This window comes from Mus pahari, chromosome 14 (genome assembly GCF_900095145.1).
Source record: "Mus pahari chromosome 14, PAHARI_EIJ_v1.1, whole genome shotgun sequence".
Lineage (NCBI taxonomy): Eukaryota > Metazoa > Chordata > Mammalia > Rodentia > Muridae > Mus > Mus pahari.
The window spans coordinates 40,548,171-40,569,651 of record NC_034603.1 but is presented as its reverse complement, the minus strand read 5'-3'; the positions used below and the strand labels follow the sequence as shown (position 1 = coordinate 40,569,651).

General features: G+C 44.3%; 1 protein-coding gene across 1 annotated transcript in view; it reads right to left on the bottom strand.

The window, feature by feature from the left end:
• Positions 1-793: 793 nt before the first annotated feature.
• The window catches only part of Ankfy1 (ankyrin repeat and FYVE domain containing 1), a 79,040-nt gene continuing 58,352 nt past the window's right edge, over positions 794-21,481 (bottom strand). The window contains exons 12-25 of the mRNA XM_021211547.1: positions 20,353-20,581; positions 19,715-19,813; positions 19,340-19,493; positions 17,464-17,632; positions 15,982-16,100; positions 15,208-15,364; positions 13,809-14,009; positions 12,108-12,284; positions 10,964-11,111; positions 9,510-9,600; positions 9,152-9,276; positions 8,130-8,276; positions 4,927-5,017; positions 794-4,485 (exon numbers count right to left, since the gene is read on the bottom strand). Coding sequence (XP_021067206.1) covers positions 4,353-4,485; positions 4,927-5,017; positions 8,130-8,276; positions 9,152-9,276; positions 9,510-9,600; positions 10,964-11,111; positions 12,108-12,284; positions 13,809-14,009; positions 15,208-15,364; positions 15,982-16,100; positions 17,464-17,632; positions 19,340-19,493; positions 19,715-19,813; positions 20,353-20,581 — 2,040 coding nt within the window. The 3' untranslated portion in view covers positions 794-4,352. The remainder of the gene's footprint in view (positions 4,486-4,926; positions 5,018-8,129; positions 8,277-9,151; positions 9,277-9,509; positions 9,601-10,963; positions 11,112-12,107; positions 12,285-13,808; positions 14,010-15,207; positions 15,365-15,981; positions 16,101-17,463; positions 17,633-19,339; positions 19,494-19,714; positions 19,814-20,352; positions 20,582-21,481) is intronic.

Here is a 21,481-nt window from a genome sequence, read left to right as displayed (position 1 = left end):
TGAGTTAGATCACTACAGTTAGTTGTCTGAGTTAGGGGCAGATATAAGAACAGTAGAAAAAGAACACATTAGTCCAAGTAAGCATTCTGAAGGTTCACCCACTAGATTTTTATTTTTGGTATTAGACTTGATCCGGGCTTTACGAACCAGATTTTAATCTGCAGACTCCTAAACATACCCTGATGTTATCTGAAGCCCACAGTGCCATCACCCCGTCCCCACCCTTTTAAATCTTGGCCTGTAGGAAGCTCATCATGGTGAATATTTATAGTTGCTTTGAAACAATGGAGTCTAGGATTCTTTGGACAACTTCCATGGTATCAGGCAGCTGATTCTGCATCAGCAGTCACATGTGTCACCATAAAGTAAAGCTTGCAATGGAGAGGCAGGAATGAAGCAGTTGCTCACTCTGCACGAAACGCTCGTTAGGTCTGTCAGTATGTGTCACATGGAATGCTAGAATAGGAAATGTCGAGGGAAGCTGTTCAAGATATTTGTTCACAAACCACTTTTAAATATATTTTTCAGATTTATTTTTATTATTTTATGGGTATGAGTATTTTGCCTACATGTACATCTGTGTATCACTTGTATACCTGGTGCCCGAGGAGGCTTAGCCTCCACATGAGAGCTCGGAATAGAACCCAGGTCCTCTGCAGCATTATTCTTAAACCCTGAGCCAACTCTCCAGCCCTTACATTATCAATTTTTAGAAATTGTTTTTTAATGTTTACTGGTACTCCTGGCTTAGAAGTAGCTATAAATGTCTTTAATTAAAATTTTACACTTTAAATTTACAATTTTACCTCATTTTTATTGTAAGGAATTATTACAGAAAATCAAAATATCAATATTTGAAAAATACATTCCATTACACAGACTCCAAAGAAACAATGCTGCTAAGCCTTAGCCATGGTCCCAGCTGATGCTGTCACTCTCACACTGAGCAGCACCAGAGCAGTTTGAGAGCCAAAGTGGTCTATACAAACGTGCCTGCAGTTTTGGCCCAGCTTCTGCCTTCCTTGATACCATAAGGATGTCATGGAACGCCCAGTTCCACACAGCTGCCAAACTGGCAAGTCAGTAAGTCCGGCAGTCCCCAGACTCCCTCACTGTAGAAAAACCAATGTTGTCAGTTGTAAGAGTTAATACATTATTTACTCCACACAAGAGGCAATGATCCTCCAGAGAAAGTCTTTAAGGCATCTATGACATCTGGGAATTTTATATTCAGTTAACTGGTCACATACTCAGTTTTTCAGAGGCCTTTGCTGAGCTGCTTCCTCTGCTGGGCTGGCAGGGGAGCTCTGGAGCTTCAGGTGGCTCTAGGGGTTGATCCTGAGGGAAGCCAGCATCTGTGAGGAAGACCTTTACATGCTGCTGTTGCTTCCTCTCCGGTCAAAGCATTTGGCAGTTCAGCCACTTTTTCTCTTCTCCAGGTAAGGAAATCTTAGATGGAAGCCTGTCTTCCACCCTTGCCTGCAAATAAGACTAGTGCAGGAATGGTTCAGTATGGGGGATGGGCACAAACTGGGCCAGGTGGTGAGATCCCACACACCCAGCTTCATGAAAGACCCACTCAAGGAGAGGGAGGAAGCTGATGGGTAGTCAGAAACAACTCATGGTTCTGAGGTAGAGGACAGAAACATCATGTGGACCCCACTCCTTGGAGAGAATATGGCAGATGAACTGAGCAGTCTAATATTCAGCCTGAACTGAATTTGCTATTGGGGTGGAATAGGCCGGAAACTCGTGTTCTAACACATCACTGAGTGAGACACCAATGAAAAGACAACTGGAAACAAGGGAGTCCTCGCTGTAGGCACTTAAGCTTGTGGGACATTGCTGTGCTAGAAGATCATAGCAAACTAGTGTAAGCACATGATCGGTACCTCTGTCTTTAAAACCTTAGTGATACACTGTGCAGCAGAGTCATGATGACCAAGAGGCAGGTAAAAAGCTAGGCGAGCACAGCAGGTTAACTGATGCAGCAACTATGTTTCAGTAAACTTGATTCTTCCTGATTGGCTCGTTCATAACTAACAACTTTTTGAATGAATAAATGAAGTTTTGCTGCTAGTTCTTAAGGTACTGATTAAGACCGAACAAGAATAGCTAAGCAATTTCATGGTAAAGTCTGGTCAGCATGGAGAGAGCACAGGAGAGACACACAGTAAGTCTGGTCCTGGCCGGGCAGTGTACAGCAGGAGGGCAGTGCAGTGAGCGTGGCATGGTCAGGGGGATTGCGGCTGTGGAAGAATGTCCGAGCCACATCTATAGCATGGCTACCAATGCTCAAGTCACACAGCCGCTGTCAGCCACGGGGATGACTACACTGACCTCTGAAGGAACAGAGGCTTGAAGCATATGCAGATATGCTTCAGGCATCATCTTCAGATTGTAAGTACAGTTATAGGCAAGGTTGTTACTGAAACTGGTGTGGTAGGGCAAGGACACAATGATCAGCTTCAACCTGATTCCCTATTTCCCCTCTCCACCCTGGTTCATAACCATACCATTCTTACCTTCCCCACTAAAGAACCATGGTAACAACTTAACTCTAGGTCTCCGTGGCCCTTTTTAGGCAATAAAACTTGGAAACTGACTACATGCTTCCTATAGTTGTTGGCCAAGACTGATTAAATGTTTCCATAAAAATTCTATATGAAGTTAAGTCATAGGCTGGGGGACAATGGCACTCTTCCAAGTAACTCTTCCTTTTAAACACTGTACAAGCTAATGTTAACATAAAAAGCATACATATAAATCAGAAATATTTTTAGAAAGTAGCACACTGGTTTCTCAGCACATTTTATACATATTTAGGCAGTAAGATGTCTAACTCTACAGCAACAGAGCGCATACCACTATCCAATAAAGAAAGTGATGCCAAAAGAAGTCCCTTTTATTCATACAGCCATACTCTATTAATGCAAGTATTGTAGGGTTATCAAATGTCTCAAAAAATCAGTGCGAGTGATTGACAGTTAAGCCCTGACTATGACCAGATACTGTTCATCTCAGAGTCTCAGAGCAGTTGTGTTTTTGTTTCTTAAAAACAAACAGAAAACCCAGTGGGCGAAGTTTCTCTTTCAGTGTGCGATATAATAAAATGAAAAAATTAAAATTCCCAAACAGAAACAACCCAAAACACTGGCCAAATGTTAAAAAGTAAGAGGCCCCGCAGCCCAGGGGTAGACTAGGCAGCAGCAGGAACCAAAGACCTATGCTTCGTAGCCTCGCTCATCATTTCAGCCAGATCTCTAAAACAGGCTGCTCATAGCTGGCCAGGGCCTTGGGCTGTTTGGCTCTGATGAGGCACAGCGCTACCCAGAACTGGTGCCACTAGCACTCAGCATGCAAGACAAGGTTTTAGCAGGAAGGATGTGTTGGGGAGAGAGAACCTGGATCAAAGTCACAGCTATCTCCTTATCAGTATGAATTTCTTCCTTCTTGGCAGTTTTCCCTTTTAGATTAGTGTGTGCTGAGGTCCAGTCCAAGCTGGCTATCAGAACCACTGATAGAAGAGTATGTGATGGCATTCTTGAACATGGATTTTTTGAATTGGATTCACCAATGATACAGCTCTAGAAAAAGTGCAGCACAGTCAAAGTGCATTTCTTCCACCACTCAAGTGGCAGCGACTGAGGACTCCACAGACAGGACGCAGCAAGACGAGAGATGAGACAGCTACTGGGTGTCAAGCTACCACAGGCATTCTGACACCCAGCAGCAGCAACATTGGTAAAGCTTTCAGTTGTTAAGGCCACAATTTTTCAGCTCTCATCTTTGAACCCTGTTAGAAAGATTTCACCTTTTTAAAAGGGCAGCTCACTAAAAATACAGCTTAGCTTAAAGAAAGAAAAGACTTGAGGGCAGAGGTTCCTATTATCTTTATGAAAACACTGTGCATTGGAGGCCAGAGCCACTTAGGGTAGCCACCGCCCTAGAGTAACCAGCTCTCATCTAGCAGCTGCTCTCTGCTCTGTCAGGTTCTGCTCTAAGTCAGCCCAGGCAGGAAGACTTTGTGAATTCTCTGAGATGGACGCTACGTTACTGGAAGGGAACATTGTCTCCAAGTATCCTTGTGTGCTGCTAGCCGATTCCTATCACATTTGTCACGCAGGTTAAACTGGCCTGATCCAACCAGTGAGACATCTAGTGCAATAGACCACAGTCTGACACACTGACAGTCATACAAATTCGTTTGAAACAATCAGGGATCACGCCATGGTCTTCTGCCGCAGGAAGACAACTGCCAGCTCTTGCTCTGGGTAGGAGGCAGGCTGGTGAGCAGAGCAGCTGCTGGGGAGGTGCCAGGGATGCAGGCCTGGGTCCTCCTGGGGGCCTCACTAAGAGACTCCACCCAGAGTCAGTACGTCAAAGCAAATGTTGCAAACCCGCACAGGCTTGTTCAGGTCAAACTTTATAATTGGGATCTCCTTGGTTGAGCATTTATGGCAAAGAAGACGGCCGCAGTGACGACTGTGGAGGCAAATAAAGAAGTATGAGAGGCACAAAGGCAGACTGGTTCTAAATGGTCAGCCCAGTCTGGTACCTGTGGCCAACCCTGCCAACTACCAGCCAAGTCACACCAATTCACACATAAGTTTTAGTTCTTAAGAAAATACTAATGAGTAGCTAAGCTACAGCTACAGGAAGAAGTTAAGCACGGATGCTGTCTAGTCTTTGGTACCCTCTGAGGCAGTGATGAACCTTAGCCCCCAAGAAAGTGACAAGTCTGAGTGCTCCTTCTTCCTCTACTCTCCCTTCACACTGGGACCCTGCTCAGTCAGTTCTATCATCTCCCCACTCTTCTGCCCAGAAGGCTGGCTCTGAAGGGTTCATGGCTCATCGTGGACAAGTATGGCAGTGATGACATCAGGTGAAGCCCCTACTCCTCTGCACATGACAGTGTGGTCTTACCAGTGATGTTTTCGAGTCGTGACTCCAAACTTGGCAGTACATTCATAGCAGTTGGAGCCGTCACACCATGGAGGCTCTTTGGAGAGCATATCTGTAACATACCGAAGACTACTTGTTAAACATGTTGATTAGACCAGACTCCAGGAGTAGGACATGAAGCAGCGGGCTGCATTAGATTTTGGGAAGAGTGTGACATTCTAACTGGTCAGGAATAGCTTCACAAAGGAGCCTGGAGAATAAGCACTTGCCAGGCACGTTAGAACAAAAGGAAACCCAGCTGCAGGGCAGTGTACAGTGAGGACAGCAGAGACCACAACACGGAAAACCTGGCAAGGCTGGAGGGTTGGCAGCACAGTAGAGAGAACCAAAACAAAGGAAACGAGGAGGAAGAATCTCTGGATTTGGGGGCTGTTTCAACAGACGTGTGGGATGTGTGAACAACAAAGAGACACAGGGATTCCCAGGTTTCTGGAGTGACTCAGTCTGGTGGGACCAACAGAGAGATGGCCTGAAGAACTGGTGTAGAGAAGCTGCAGCAGCACTTCCTGAGGAGGTAACCTGTCCTGAGCAGAGTGCTGCTGTGCTGGACAGGGAGAAGTGGCAAGTGGGTTAGTCACATGGGAGCAGCACTGCTACAGGCCCTGCTGAGTGCCGAAAAGACTGACCAAGTGTAGTATAGCATAGGAAAAATTAAGACTACATATCAACAGTACAAAGCTTTCTAAAAAAAATGTTTACACACACACAAGCACACACACACACACACACACACACACACACACACACCTATATTTATTATTAGCAGGGCTAGAGAGATGACTCAGTGGTTAAGGACTTCAATCACCAGGAGTATCCCTCTGGTCTCTAAGGGCACCTGCATGAAAGAGATGCATAAAAACTCACACAAGTACCCAAGATTACATAAATTTAGAAATCCTTTAAAAATAAATCTATTTTTCCTCCAAAAAAACCTTTCCTTTCATTTTATTTGTATATTTATAAGCATTCTATCTGCATGTACATCTCTGTACCATGTACATACATAAAGGATGGCAGAAGAGGAGTGTCAGTTCCTTTGACACCAGAATTATAAATGGCTGTGAGCTGCCACGAATATGTGGGAAAGGGAAGCTGGATCCTTAAGGAGCAGGCAGCACTAAGTCCTCTCTCTAGTCCTGTTTAACAAAATCCTTAAGAATAAAGCAGCATGAGTGTGCTATGGTGTATGTGGCAATCAGAGGACAGTCTATGGAGTCAGTTCTCTTCTCCCTTTAGGTCACCAGGCTTGTGCAGTAAGTACTTCACCGGCTGAGCCATCTTGCTGGCCCCCTAAACAAGTTTAAATCGACACTTGACAAACTGTATTTCTGGAATATGGTATGAGGATCTGATGTACCAATATCTTTAAAACCTTAATATTCTTTGTGTCATACTTGAATTCCTTTTTCAAATTTGCTGGTCCACATCCACAGAGGAGGCAAGACACAGGAAGTGTTTGACTGTTTTCCCACAGGGCCACTGGGTGGGTGCTGGGCTTCAGGGGAGCACTGAGACACCACTCCAGGAATGGGAAATGTAGTCGGAGGTGGTGGAGAAGCTGGAGCTGGTTCAGGGGTCCCCAGGCCTGTGATAAGGGCAGGGCTGTGGGGTTCTCTGACTCTTGGACATCCAGGTGCCACTGGGAGTTGTGGAAGAGCAGAAAACGGAGTCAGGTCTCAACCTGCTCTACCTACCAAGCTTTCTGGCATGGTTTTATATCCCATACTAGTTCTTTATAAAATAAAAAATGGCTATCAGGATAGTAGCACTAACATGCTGTAGAACACCAGAAGTTATTCTGTAAAGCATCCAATATGCTCTGTCCAGCTCCTCCCTTCTTAGTGCTCACTATTCTCATTTTTGTCATTGCCACCCCTAATTTGCTATATGGCTCAGATTGGCCTTGAATGTGTTTTAAAAATTGTCTATTAGTGGGGTATGGGAGTGTTATGCAAGTACAGTTTGCCTTAGGAGGTTAAGAGTAACTGTGTAGAGTCAGTTGCCTCCTTCACCTATGTAGTACTTTGAATATTTATGGCCCCCACAGACTCATGTCTTTGAATGCCTAGGCAATAAGGAATGGCACAATTAGGAGGTATGGCCTTGCTGGAGTAGGTATGTCACTGTTGGGCAGGCTTTGAGGTCTCCTATGCTCAAGCTATGCCCAGTGTGACAGTCTCCTGGTTGCCTATGGATCAAGATGTAGAACTCTCAGCTCCATTTGCAACACCATATCTGCCTGCATGCTGTATATTTCCTGCCACGAACATAACGGACTAAACCTCTGAAACTGTAAGCCAGCCCCACTTAAATGTTTCCTTTAGAAGAGTTGATGTGGTCATGATGTCTCTTCACAGGAATAAAACCAAAACTAAAATAACCTTTACCTGGGTTCTGGGGTCAAAGTCAGGTTTCCAGACTTGAGTATATGCACCTTTACCCACATATCCATTTTGAAGGCCTGGGGCCTTCAAAAAATTTTTTTTTCATAATTTAGTCTGTATGAGTGGTTTGCCTGCATGTATGTATATTACATGTGTACAATGTCCATAGAGGCCAGAAGAGGGCCCAAGATTCCCACCTGGGACTAGATCCCAGGTCTCTCTAGCCTCTAGCCTTCAACTCTTGATCTTCTTGCTGGGATTATACTTTTGCCATCACCACACTCAGTTCAGGCCATTCAGATTCTTGCTAACATCTCAAAAGAAAGGCATAAAAACATGCAAGTAAGAAGCAAGGCTTCAGGGCTGGAGAAACAGTCCCGTATCATCCCTAACCCCAGTTCTAGGAGCCTGGTGCTCCCTTCTGACCTCCACAAGCACCAAGCTTGCATACAGTACACATACATACACGCAGGCAAGACACTCATACAAATATGTCCTTAAAAAGTATTAAATGAATAAAACCAGTCAGGAGGCATAGTCAGTATGACTAGATGAGGTTTGTGGGTGTCTTATATGTTTGGGGGAAAAGGGGAAATGACAGGAACGTTAAACACTCTGAAAAGACCCTTTCTCCTCTCATAGAAATAGCCTTACATGATGTCTGGGAACAGTGGGTTCAGATCTCAGAGTAAATTATGATTTAAAGATCACCCATACTTGTACACAATCACCTACAGATAACTATACCTGTAGAGGAGGTACAGCAAGCATGCCACTTACCTAATAATCTAAACAGAAGCTGCTTAGTGGCAACCTGGTAGTTGAAAATGTTGATTCCTTGGTTATTATTCACCCCAAGGCGAACCCCAGACCGAACGATGGCACGGCACAAGTTGGCATTCCCTTTCATGTATGCTAAGAGCAGCACTAGAACACAGAATCACATGTTAGGCTGTTTCCCAGCAGCCAAAGGATGGGCAGAACAAAACACTGACAGGGCATCTGCTAGACATAGACTACCAAAGCACTTGTGAGAACTCCAAGGACAATCTGCAATGTCTTCTAAAACGGGGCCCAGTCAGAAGACAGAGGGTATTTATTAACACTGCACACAGTTCCTACCTTGCATAGGGAACATGGGGAAAACCACTTCTCAGTTGCTTCCCTAGTCAAAAATCACTGCTTTTACAATAAAGACAAAGCTCTTTGCAGTGTAACTAAATGTAAAAGACCTGAGATTTCAGTATATACAGAAAAATAATAATCAGTATAGAAATGTTCCAGAATGTTCTTCTACCCTAAAAAGCCTCTTTTTCTGAAATGCTGGCCCAGCAGGAAGCCAGGTCTGACTGAGCTATTCTATTCTTCTCTACAAAGTTACAACTAGCAGCAGTTCCCTTGGCTTCCCCTTACCAGACACTTGATTAAATTTTTAACTCAAAATGATGCAGTATAATGAGGGCTCTGAATTCCATTATCAAATGGAGACAAGGGTATGGGGAGGCCAGTCATCTTACAAAAAAGTAACACAATGAGACACCTGAAACTGGGTACAAGTCTCTTCCTACTAGTCTCTTATGCTACATCCCGGGCAATGATGTTCCTTAAGTAGCCCAATAATAAAATGATGTCAAAATCCCTCCCAAATCTTGGTTACATCTTATCTCTACCGAAATGGGAACACGGAAGGGTTCCAATGTGAAGGTCTACTTGGTTACAGGGATGTGGTCATGGCTACTGAAGCACATCCCACGGTAGGGATCTTCGGTAGATGCTGAGAGTCAGATGCCTTATTTACATACCTGTGTTGCCTTCTGCATCTGGTTTGTCCAGAGGATACTCAGGCATACACTCTAAGAAGAGATCAAAGATGGCTGCTGCATTTTCTTTGCCATACTGTCCCAAAATGTGTAGTGGTGACTGGCCTCTGATGAAATGAGTTGCAAAGGTTAGATATGTATCTGTCATATCTGTCACACAAAAGAAGGAATTTTCTGAACTCTGTGATCTTAACTAACTCTAAAGGACATATAATATTTATTATAAAATCAAAATTACCACAGAACCAAAAGCTGCTGAGGTGCACCTGGGGCTCAGGGAGGCAATGGGCTAGGTCACAGAGACCCTGCTCTATGCCTGGGACCAGCTAGCCACACTCACCTCAGATTAAAGGCTTCAGCATCCACTGTACACTCTGTCAAAAGAGCCCGGATATTGTTGAGTCGACCATGCATGACCGCAAGATGAAGAGCTGGGGAGAAAATTCTCTTATTGTGCAAGTCCTGAAGCACAGATAGAAAACTCTATTTCTTCTCCACCCCATCTAAATGTACTCAGTCAGAGAACTGACCAGCCAAGTACAGAGCTATCCTTTCATATCTCCTCTCCTCCCCACCATGAGTCATCAGTGCAATCTCATGAGCCTTGCTTTCTATGCTGGAGGCTTCAAAGATGAGATTCAATAGCTTCACAGAAAGCTGTCTCCGTCTCCGTGTTTGCTTTGTCTCTCACTGTGGTGGTCTGAATGAGAATGACCCCCATACGAACAAATATTTGAACGTTTGATCTCCAGTTGGTGCAACTTTTGGGGAAGGATTAGAAGGTGTGGCCTTGCTGGAGGACATGTATCACTGTCCTCCATTACCAATCAGCGTTTGCTCTTGCTCACGCTTATGCTCTCCCCCACACCCCATGCTTGTGGCTCAGACATGGGGTTTCAGCTACTGCTCCAGCACCATGCTTCCCTACCTGCTGCCATGCTACCTGCCATGATGGTCATAGTGCACTGTCAGTGCAGTAAAAAAAGTAACTGAGACAGACAGACAGACGGACAGAGGGACACACACAGACACACACACACCACATGGACCAGTGGGTAAAAGCACTTGCCACCAAGCCTGAAGACCTAAATTTAATCCCCAGGACCCACATGTATAAAAGAACTAACTCTTCTAAATTGTCCTCTGGAAACGCACATAAAAAAAGGAAATGAGTCACTGGGCTATAAGAGACGGTTCAGAAGCTAAGAGCATATATTGCTCTTGCAGAGGACCTTAGTCCAATTCCTAGCACCAAAGTTAGGCAACTCACTCCAATTCCGGGGGAATCTAATGCCTCGGCCTCTGAGGATACCAGGACTTAGGTGACATTCCCCTTCACCTAATTTAATTTTAAAATAAAAATTTTTTGAAAATGTAACTAAAAACCCAACCACTTTGGACTACCATGGCTACAATCAGATTGGGAAGCTGCTCAATGGTGAAATGGGTGTGCTGCCTCTAGAGCTCTGCTCCCATGGAAGAGACTGGTGTGCTGTGTGCTGCCTCTCTAGAGCTCCGCTCCCATGGAAGCCAACCTTCCTGAGGATGGGGTAGAGCACACAACACTACACATAAGAGATTGCCTAGAGGGCTGGAAAGATGGCTCAGTGGTTAAGAGCACTGACTGCTTTCCCAAAGGTCCTGAGTTCAATTCCCAGCAACCACATGGTAGCTCACAACCATCTGTAATGAGATCTGATGCCCTCTTCTGGGGTGTGTGAAGACAGCTACAGTGTACTTACATATAATAAATAAATCTTAAAAAAAAAAAAAAAGAGGTTGCCTAGGGGTTACCATTATTTCCATTCTCATCCACAGCAGCGAAGTCCACTCCATTCTCTAGGAGGACTGAGCAGATGGTGGGCAGGTCCTGCTGCGCAGCGAGATGGAGAGCGGTCTGACGATGCTTAGTTAACTCATTCACCTTGGCTCCTGCAAGAAGCTGTTCAAGTTGATCACTCAATCAGCCTCTCCCATACTTTAAGGCCCCATTAACAGGCCAAGTCTACAGACAGGCCTCTTATGTGCAGAGACTAACAATCTACCCTCCTGGCAGAGAGGGAGTGCATGAGGATCTTGCACATCTTCCTACTAAGGCAAACACAGCAAAACCTGTGCCAAAGGCAAATTATCTACCGTGATATTCAATGGCCATTCCTTAGGACACAGAAATTCTAAGACTTTAGTATATTATAATTGCAAAGTAATACAATGATATTCACTGTACTATGCAAGAATGTCCATACTGCTTATAATTCTCAAATTTCAAATAAACTCCCCCTCCCTATCTAAAATACTGACATATACCATGCCCAATCACCACACCCTTTATTAACTGGGCTTGTTCCCTTCCTAACATTATATTGTGCTAGAAAGTCAGGCTTTTGACTTAAGCTCAAATCTAATTACACGAATTACTATCTAAGACCCTAGGGGGATTCTTTTTAACTTACTCTGTATTGTATACAAAATTGTCTTTCTGGAGAATCAAGAGATGGTTCATTTAAAAGTCTCAGCTAATCTGGGCATGGTGGAACTTGGGAAGGGGAAGGCAGATGCAGTGGATGTCTGTTATTCTGAGTGAGCTTAATCTACATAGAGTTCCAGGTCAGCTAGGTGGGTAAAAAGAAGACAGAAAGGAAGGGAGAAGAGGGAGGAAGGAGGGAAAGTCTCAGCTGAGTTCCTGGCAGCAGGCAGACAACACAGCTGACCTCCAGTCTTTCTGCTGTCTGTTAAATCCTCCTTGGCTCTCAAGGCCTGACTCTATCTTACTCCCAGCATGTCCACCAGGACACTCAGGACTTGACACATCAGTCTTCCTGGGTGGACTGCTTTGGTTCCCAGATTCATGCCTTTTGTTCACAACAGCTTGAAGAACAACTTCTGCATACACCCTCAAATACACTTGGCTTCCTTCCTGGGCTTCCTTGAGGCTTACCAGGTTTCGGACAATGATCTCTGAGCCTGCCTGAACAGCAAGGTGCAGAGGGGTCAACTTGGAAGCATCCTGGACTCTGGAGTTCACATTGGCCTGGACACTGATCAGGAACAAGACACTTTCAATGTCAGAGTTCTGAACTGCCACATGAAGAAAATTCCGACCTTTATTATCTACCTACAGCAACAAACAAGAAAGAATCATACTATTAGCCAGTTCCTCTAAAGCACGTGATCCTCCCGCATGCCCACAGATGAACTGGCCGCTGGGAAGGTCATGGAGCACCCTTCCTCAGTCCCAGAGCTCCAATACCACCACATGCACTCATGAATGTGGTTAGAAGGGAGCTGCGGCCCTGGACCCTCCTACAATAGGAACTGGACAAAGAAAGCTAAGAAGGGACCAAGAGAGAGACAGAGGAAGGCACGTGAGTGGCAGGCTGCTCAGGAAGACACTAACAGGCCAAGTAAGCTGCAAGGCCTCTGCTTTGATCAGACGAGATGCCCATCTCCATGCCTGAGCAGCCAACAGGCTTTAGACATTTTCTTAAGCTTCACAGTAACACACAATGAGAGGCAGTCAGCAGCATGCCAGACAAGCATGAAGTCTCCAGAAGATTCCTCAAGTCAAGCCTGAGTATGGGTTGTAGTTACAGGAATTAATACTACATCACTAGACCAATGCTCAAGAGAGGACAATACGCTTCACACTCTGTACTACCATCCTACATCACCACCCCCTCCACGTGTACTGTGTGCTGGGTAAGTAACATCTGCAGAGGACTCAGATCAGGAGTACCAGTGTCATACCAGATGGAGAAATGTGAGAGGTCTGTCCCCATTCATGACTGTCTACACTAGGTCTGAGTGTGGGCAAACAATGTTAAGGGCAACATAATGAGAAAGAGAGAGAGAGAGAGAGAGAGAGAGAGAGAGAGAGAGAGAGAGAGAGANAGAGAGAGAATATAGAAAGAAAGAAAGAAAGAAAGAAAGAAAGAAAGAAAGAAAGAAAGAAAGAAAGAAAGAAAGAAAGAAAGAAAGAAAGAAAAGGTGAGGTACCAAAGCCCGTGTTAGCATGCAGTCATCTTTATGCTGGCACTACATTGTATGCAGGCCCCACATCTCATTTTATCCATAAATGGCTATTTGTAAATCTTGGCAACACCCTAAGCAAGCTGGCATCAGGCTTCTGTGGAACTGACCTGATAAACTTATTTCAGCTTTCACCACCCATCAATCACTATCCTCATTTCCCACACACTATTGTAGATAAACAAGTTGCAACCAGGACTTAGTAGATGATAAAGAAATGGCAAAGAACAAGGAAAATTAATGTGCTAAGTAAAAACACCTCAAAGCACCCAGAAAGTTACCCAATATCACAAATACCCCGAATTCAGTTTTAATATTTTGCAAACATTCCTTATTAAAGCATCCAGCAAATGCAGAGAGTGAGCCCAGCTACACACCACAGAATTCTAATGCCAAGCCCTCATCTGAGTTCCCTTCCCCAACACATCCATCTATCACCAAGTGGCTGAAATACAGATGAACAAATTAACATCCCAGCCGGCAGACACAGGACACTGTAACAGTTAAAGGGGAGTTTAATTTCAAAACAAGTATCTTTGTGTAGAAGGGAGCTGTTAACTTAGTGTTAACTAAGTTCTGCTGGAGTGAATGGTGGGGGCCAAACACTGACCTGCTCAGCAGCCCCAGACTCTCGTTTTAAAATGGCCTCAGCTGCCTTATTGTTCTTGTAAGTCATGGCACAGGCAAAAGGGGTCAGCCCTTGTCTGTCCCGGATGCTCAACTCAATGTTGGGGTGAGAGATCAACAGCTGAATGATGACGCTATGCTGGTTGCTGATGGCCACATGGACGGGGGTTCTTCCTTCTGCATCCTATGGAGAGGAGGCACAAATTTCCATGTCTAGTTAAAAGATAAAGCTCAGGGACAATATGAAAGGGAGGGAACTTTTAAAATGAATTACAGTTATGAGACCCTGTGTTTGAAATCAGTTTTTAAAGAGGCATAAAAATGATTGGCAGCTTCTCTCCACCACACTGTTTCATGACCACAGTCCCCCAGTGGCAACAAACACATTGTTTCAGAAGAACTACCTCAGCTCTCATTTATACAACTCAGTGTACATCTCTACATATTTCTGAAGCTGGGGAGATGGCTCAGGCAGTAAAGTATTTACTTCACAACCTTACAACTGGGGTTTGGTCCTCAGGACCCATGTAAAAAGCATGGGAGGGGAAGACAGTTAGGATTATGGGGTTTCCTGGCCAGGCAGCCTGGCTGTCCAAGTCTCAGGCCAGCTGGGGACCCGTCTTAAATAGAAGGTGGCTGCTGGGACTGGGGAGGTAGCTCAGCACTTGAGAACACTGGCTGCTCTTTCAGAAGACCAAGTTCAGTCTCCAGCACACACATGGAGCCCTACAACTGCAATTCCAGTTCCAAGAGTATAGGGCCTTTTCTGGTCTCTTCTTATACCAGGCACACATCTAGTACATTTATGTACATGCTGGCAAAAACTCATATACATAAAAAGTAGATAAATCTTTAAGATATATTATGTGGACAGTGCCTAAATAAAATCACCCAAGAACATGTATGCTTACACAATCAATCAATCAATCTCTCTCTCCCTCTCCCTCTCCCTCTCCCTCTCCCTCTCTCTCTCTCTCTCTCTCTCTCTCTCTACCCCTCACATGTATAGGCACACACGCATTCATTTATTTCCTCACTCCACAGGTCTGAATGCTGAAGAATATTAAGGACTGTCCTAAATACATTGCTGTGATGCTGTGAAACTAAGCCAATTCTTTGTGGAAATCTATAAGGGGACTAAGAAACAAGGTACAACAGACAAAACAACCTTCTTTATGCTGAAGAACAAGCACAAAGAATTAACCTGAAATCAATTCAATTACCAGACAGGCTATATGACTCAAAGTCACTACTATCTGTCACACTAAAACAAGAAGTTTTTGTGGTAAAACAGAAGTCTAGAACTGGGGAATATATAAGGTCCCTTGCCATAAGAGACAATTTCTCTAAGTTTACCTCCCCAGAAAAGAAAAACTATATACCTGTGCATTGACGTTGGCACCAAACTCCAAGAGACACTGTACCGTCTCTTCTAGTCCCCATGAGGCTGCCAAATGCAGGGGAGTCTGTCCATCCCTTGCTTCCTCTTCTCCTTCTCCATTAGTACCTGGTTGTCTGGGACTATTCACGTCACAGCCACTGAAGTAGGGAAACAGAAGGTCACCCTCCACCCTGCCCAGCAGATGCTAGAGAGCAATAGCTTCACCACTAACAACAAAGTCTTCATTGCCACACCCTGCTAGCCTGGTCCTCAGCATCAAGCCTAGGAGCAGGGTGCTACTGCCATAGCTTCTCTTATTATATTGGTCTTAGGGCAACCTGGGAATCAGAACTGTTGCAGACTCCCTTAAACTTTGAGAACTACTATTCATAAAGTTTCCCAGGTTACCTTGCCTCTCCATTTCCCACTCTCTAAGAGGGTTATGAGCCTTTTATGATTCACGTGTCATGGTGGTGCTCAGATAAGCCCATTTGGTCTCCTTTACCCTACCTTTCTGATGTCACCGTGGAAACTGTTCTGAAGGTCAAAGCAACCTCCAAAGCAGAAGATTGTTTTGATTTGGGCATGTGAAAATTTTGGCTCTCCAGCTAGCTTGGTTCTCAGATGACTTGACATGACAGAACAGTGATCCTATGATAATCTTAATTATTAAAGTCAAAGCCGGCTACAGGCATGTCAAGACTGAGGTAACCTAACATAAAAAAGAGGTAGTTTGCAGTAAGGTGAATAAAGAGAGAGGTTTGGCTTTTCAGACCTGCGGATAAGAAAGCAGGCAGTCGACTCCTGGTTCTCATCTATGGCTCTATGCAGAAGTGTCTGGAGACACCCACTGGGTCCTGGGCCCCAGCATGTAGCATCGCAACCATGTCTGACCTGCAGAGAAACAAAGTTTTCTCACAAACATTGCTGAGCAAAAGGGAAAAATGTTTATTTTCAACTTTGAGCAATTACTTTTCAGATAAGGCATGGTTAACAAGTAACTGATATCATTATTATAAACACTCATTAGTATTATAAACCCCGATTAAAATCTGCTCTTTGAGAGCTGGAGAGATGATTTATTGATTAGGAGCACTGGCTGCTCTTCTACATGACCCAGGTTTGATTCTCCATCCTCACACTGTAGATCACAAATTTGTTAGTTCTAGTTCCAGGGGATCTGATGCCCCCCCTTTTGGCATCCATGAGCACCAGGAATGCACACAGTGCACAGATATACATGCAGGCAAAAATACCATCCACATAAAAAATTAAAATAAATATAATCTGCTCTTTGTAAATTTTTACACGATCTCCTAGGGGTATGTTTTTCAGAAATAGACATTAGTGCCTCTACAGGTGGGTTCTACTCAGGACAGTTCCTGTGTCTATGTGTACTCCAAAGTCCCTCAGCAAAGCATACCTATAATTAACAGGCAATCCCTCAAAACAGCTTTAATAAACAAGCCAGGCTAAATGGCTCAGTGCTATACTGCAGGCCCTCAGAGTGATAAATAAGAAACCCCAGGTTTACCTCTCCTTTAGATCTGTTTTGTCAAAAACACAGACAGATCCAAAATTTGGGGATTTATTAATATGGTGATATTAACAGCATGAAATCAAGCCCCCACCAGGAGACACCTGAGGCAATCCCTCTCCTCTAGCACTCCTTTCTGTAGTCTCTTGAAGATAGCTCACACAAAGTGCTGGCCGCACCAAGGTGAACCTCACACTGCCTTCCTTCCCTCTCACCCTATACAGAGTCTCACTGTATAGCTCTGGCTAGTCTGAAACTTGCTTCGTAGACTAGGCTCTCCTTGAACTCAGAGATGCCACAGCCTTACCTGCCCTGTACTGGAATTAAGGTGACCGCAATCCATGCCTCACTGAACCTCCAACTTCTTTAGATTTATTTTTATGCATATGCACATTTTTCCTGCATGCATGTCTACACACCCATATGCATGCCTGGAGCCTGCTTAAGTCAGAAGAGAGCATCAGATTCCCTAAATTGGAGTTATGATTGCAAACCCCCATGTGGGTGCTGGAAGTCAACTCTGGATCCTTTGCAACAAGTGCTTTCATCCATCTCAAGCCCTATTATCTTGGACTTCATAACATGATTTTCTACTTGTCCTTGACTTGGATTTGTTGCTTGGCTGACCTTTTGCTTCTGTAATGCTACACAGGCAACCAATCCATATTTGACACAACCTGCCCTCATCTGTAAGCAGAGGCTTTGTTTTGCATGACTCACCAGAGTGGAAGCAATGTCCTCCAGATTACTTGCCAAGGCAAGCCATAGTGGTGGGTTCCCTTTTTCATCTGGCACAGACATGTCAGCTCCTCGAGTACATATGGCATCAACCACTAGTGGGAGTTGATGTTTGATGGCCAGCTGTAGGGCAGTCTCCCCATCCTGAGTCCTATGAAGGAAGACATAATCACCACAATCAAAACCAGTGCTTCTAATGGCAGCCAAAGAAAGCAGCAGCAGCACCCTGCGGGTCTGCCAAGCCTACATGCCACTGGGACCATCACACCCACTTCAGTTAGTCTCTAGAATGCTCTCAAGAAAATCAAACCTGCTGGCTGTATTTGTTTTTACTGAGCTGTTTTAAGAAAATAAAACCAGGCTGGTGAGATGGCTCAGCGGTTAAGAGCACCAACTGCTCTTCCAAAGGTCCTGAGTTCAAATCCCAGCAACCACATGGTGGCTCACAACCATCCGTAATGAAATCTGATGCCCTCTTCTGGGGTATCTGAAGACAGCTACAGTGTACTTACATATAATAAATAAAAAATAAATATTTAAAAAAAGAAAAAAAAAAGAAAAGAAAACCACTTCTTTCTATTGTAGTATAGAAAGCAAACGAACAGAGCTAGAGCTATAGCTTGGCTGTAGGGTGTTTATCTAGCATACACGAAGCCCTGGCTTGATCCCCAGCATACATGGCTGCAATCCTAGCACTTGTGAGAAGTGGGGAGGAGGATCAGAAATTTAAAGTTATCCTTAGAGAGTCGGGAATCTGGTATACACAAATGTCTCAAAAACAAAACAAACAAAACAAAAACCAACCAACCAACCAAACAAACAAACAAAACCCCCACACTTCATTCCCCAACTCTGTAATTCAGCGTCATTTAACACTGGAAATTCAGAAAGGATCCTGTGAATACACAATGATAAAAGTCTGAGGCTGGAAAGATGGCTCAGCGGATCTGTTAACCAAGCCTGACACCTGAGTTTGATCCTCAGAACACATGTGGAGAGATAATGGACTCCCACAAGCCCTCTGACCTCTACAACACACTGAAGAATGTGGATACATCGCACATGTGCTATGTAAATATTTAAATTTAGAATTTAAAGTCTCTTTTCCTATAAGCCTGCTTGTAGTTTAGTTGTTTAGTTATTGGGGTGTTCTTTGTTGCAACTGACATTTATTAACATTGATTTTTGGACCATCCTTTATAACAGATTTGTGTGATGTTGTGCACTGGCCCTGACAGTTACCGAGAAGGACGGAGTACAGTTTGGCTGTGGCTGTACATGTCCACAGATCATAACTAAAACCCGTGTCTGTACTTTTTGTTACAGGACATAAAATAGGGACTGAACCTGGAGCATTAAAGGTGTCTGACGAGTGCCCTATCACCGGGCTACCCAATCATCTTGTTTCTGTATGCCATCCGCTTTGAGGTCTTGGGACTGAATACAGGGGTCAGAGCTCTCTACTTAAGTGCTGTGTTCCTATCCTCTTTATTTTTTGTTTTTAGGGACAGGGTCTCACTGTAGACCAGGCTGGCCTTGCACCCCCGGAGACTTGTTTGCCTCTTCCTCCAGAGTGCTGGGATTAAAGGTGTGAGCTACCACACTCGGTTCCTAGCCCTTCTTAAAATTTTCATTTTGAAACGTTTTTTTCTACCTTGCAGTCTCCTCCTGCCTTGGTCTCCTAAGAAGCTGAAATTATAGGAGTGCCATCCAGTCCTGACTTCACCTGTACAGCCCGGGTGCCACTGTTTTTCCTTTTTTAATGTAACCAGATTAAAAAAAATTTTTTTCCCCTCTTAAGGAGAGCATCTCCACTCTATATGACCTGGAGTTACGAGAGAACACACCACCGTCCTACCTGACATTTATATCAGCTTGGTGCTCCAGCAGGAAGAGAGCGCTCTTGCTGTCCTGCCGCTGTATGGCCATGTGTAGCAATGTCTGTCCATCTGACATGGTGTCATTGATAGACGCTCCGGAGCCCAGCAGCTGGGCAGCGATTGTGTGCATGCCTGGGAAATAAACAAGCTCCAGCTCATGCATTGCCATCTTTTCCTGTTTCTCTGACAACAAACAGACCCTCTAAGCTTCTCGAAGACAGCACTTTTCCAATGATCGTAACAGGCAGAAGTTCTTTTAAAACAAAATGATTAGCCCCACCACTTCCTCCTTCCCCCTCTAGTTTATCCACCTACTTATCTCCTGAGAGTCAAGGACATATGGCATAGCTTACCAGTCCATAATGCCAGGCCGAGCACAGTTTGGTCTCTTGAATCCTTGAGGCTGAAGTCTGGAATCATTTGTAGGTTGTTGGTGGCATGAAGAGCATTGGCTAAATATTTTTAAAAGAAAAAGAAACTTGATTTCACCATTCTGAGGCTGACAGAGTCACTTTTATTTTTTTCTTAATCGAGGTAGAACTACGGAGGAAAATGGTCTCACTGGTAGCCCTGGCTAGCCTCCAATTTCTGGAGATCTTCCTGTCTTTGACCCCCTGAGTAATGGGGTTATAGCCATGAGCCACCGCATCTGACTCCTTGGGTCAGCATTCTAGAAGCTAAGACTCAGTTATAAACTGATTGACTGGACAGAATATGATTGCTTTTAGAGGGAGCCAACAATATTTCTTATGGGGAGTAGACATCCAGAGATGTTACTTTGAAGTAAAATACTTAAGATAAATTAATTTTTTTTTTAAACTTAAGTATCTAACACATGAGAATAGACTGTACTCCAGAGACTACAATATAAGTGAAAGGTACAAAACTAGCTGCACACGACTCACAGACACAAGCAACAGCCTCTCAAGCCAACTGTCCACACACCCACTTCCACAGCTCACAGCAGCGCATATCAGACCCAACCACCTACCTTTCTGCTCCAAGATGACAGAAACCACATCTGGATGGTTATAGGCAATTGCCATGTGCAATGGTGTTTGTAGGTAGATGCCATCTGCAGAACTCATTAGGACCGGAGACTCTTTAGGCACCGGCAGAGTCTCCTCTGTCTGTAAGTTTGGATTGGCACCTTGCTGCAGGAGCTCTGCTGTGAGGTTGGCCAGGCCATGCCGACAAGCTGTATGCAAAGGAGTTTCTCCCTGAATGAAACAAAAATCACCTTAGAAGGGAATTAGGAATTCCTGTCACAGTTACAGACAGTGGAAGTAAGCAAAACTCAGGCACTACTGCCAATCACAGCTGTGGGTTCCTCTTGTCACCACCTGACCTCATGACCCTGTTTCTCCTCCCTCAGTACCATTAACCTTTTACCTTTAACCTTCTTAGGCGTCTTCCCATGATCTCTGTCTTTTCTCTCCCATGATCACCTTGGTCATCCCTTTACTTTGTTCTCACATTCTTTTCCTACTTATGCAAAGAATGTATTTCTCTATAAAACAACAATCGTCAAAATCTACCAGGCATCACCACAGTCAACACTAGAAAACGATAGCATTATGGTTTGAGGTAAGCAGAGCTCCTTCCTTCCTTCCTTCCTTCCTTCCTTCCTTCCTTCCTTCCTTCCTTCCTTCCTTCCTTCCTTCCTTCTTCCCTTCCTCTCTTCATCCCTTCCTCCCTGTTTTTGCTTGTTTTTCAAGACAGGGATTCTTGATATAGCCTTGGCTGTCCTGGAACTCACTCTGTGGAGCAGGCTGTCCTCCAATTCGCTGAGATTCACCTATCTCTGCCTCCCAAGTGGTGGGATTAAACGTGTGAGCCAGCACTGCCAAGAAGAGTTGATTTTCTTAAAGCAACAAGCACGAGAAATAAAGAAATGACCTGAAAAATAAGTACAACTTCTCTTTCTGAAAATAAAAAATCCAAAGGGAAAAAAAAGTTCCCACTAGGGAGAACTCCACAAAAACCTAGCATTTAGTATCTAGTGTTCCAAATAGTATGTTAATACATATTTATTTATATTTAATTGTGCATACTTGTGTGGGGGTGTATGCAATTGAGTATAGGTGCCACAGAAGCCAGGTGTTGAATGGCCCCAGAGC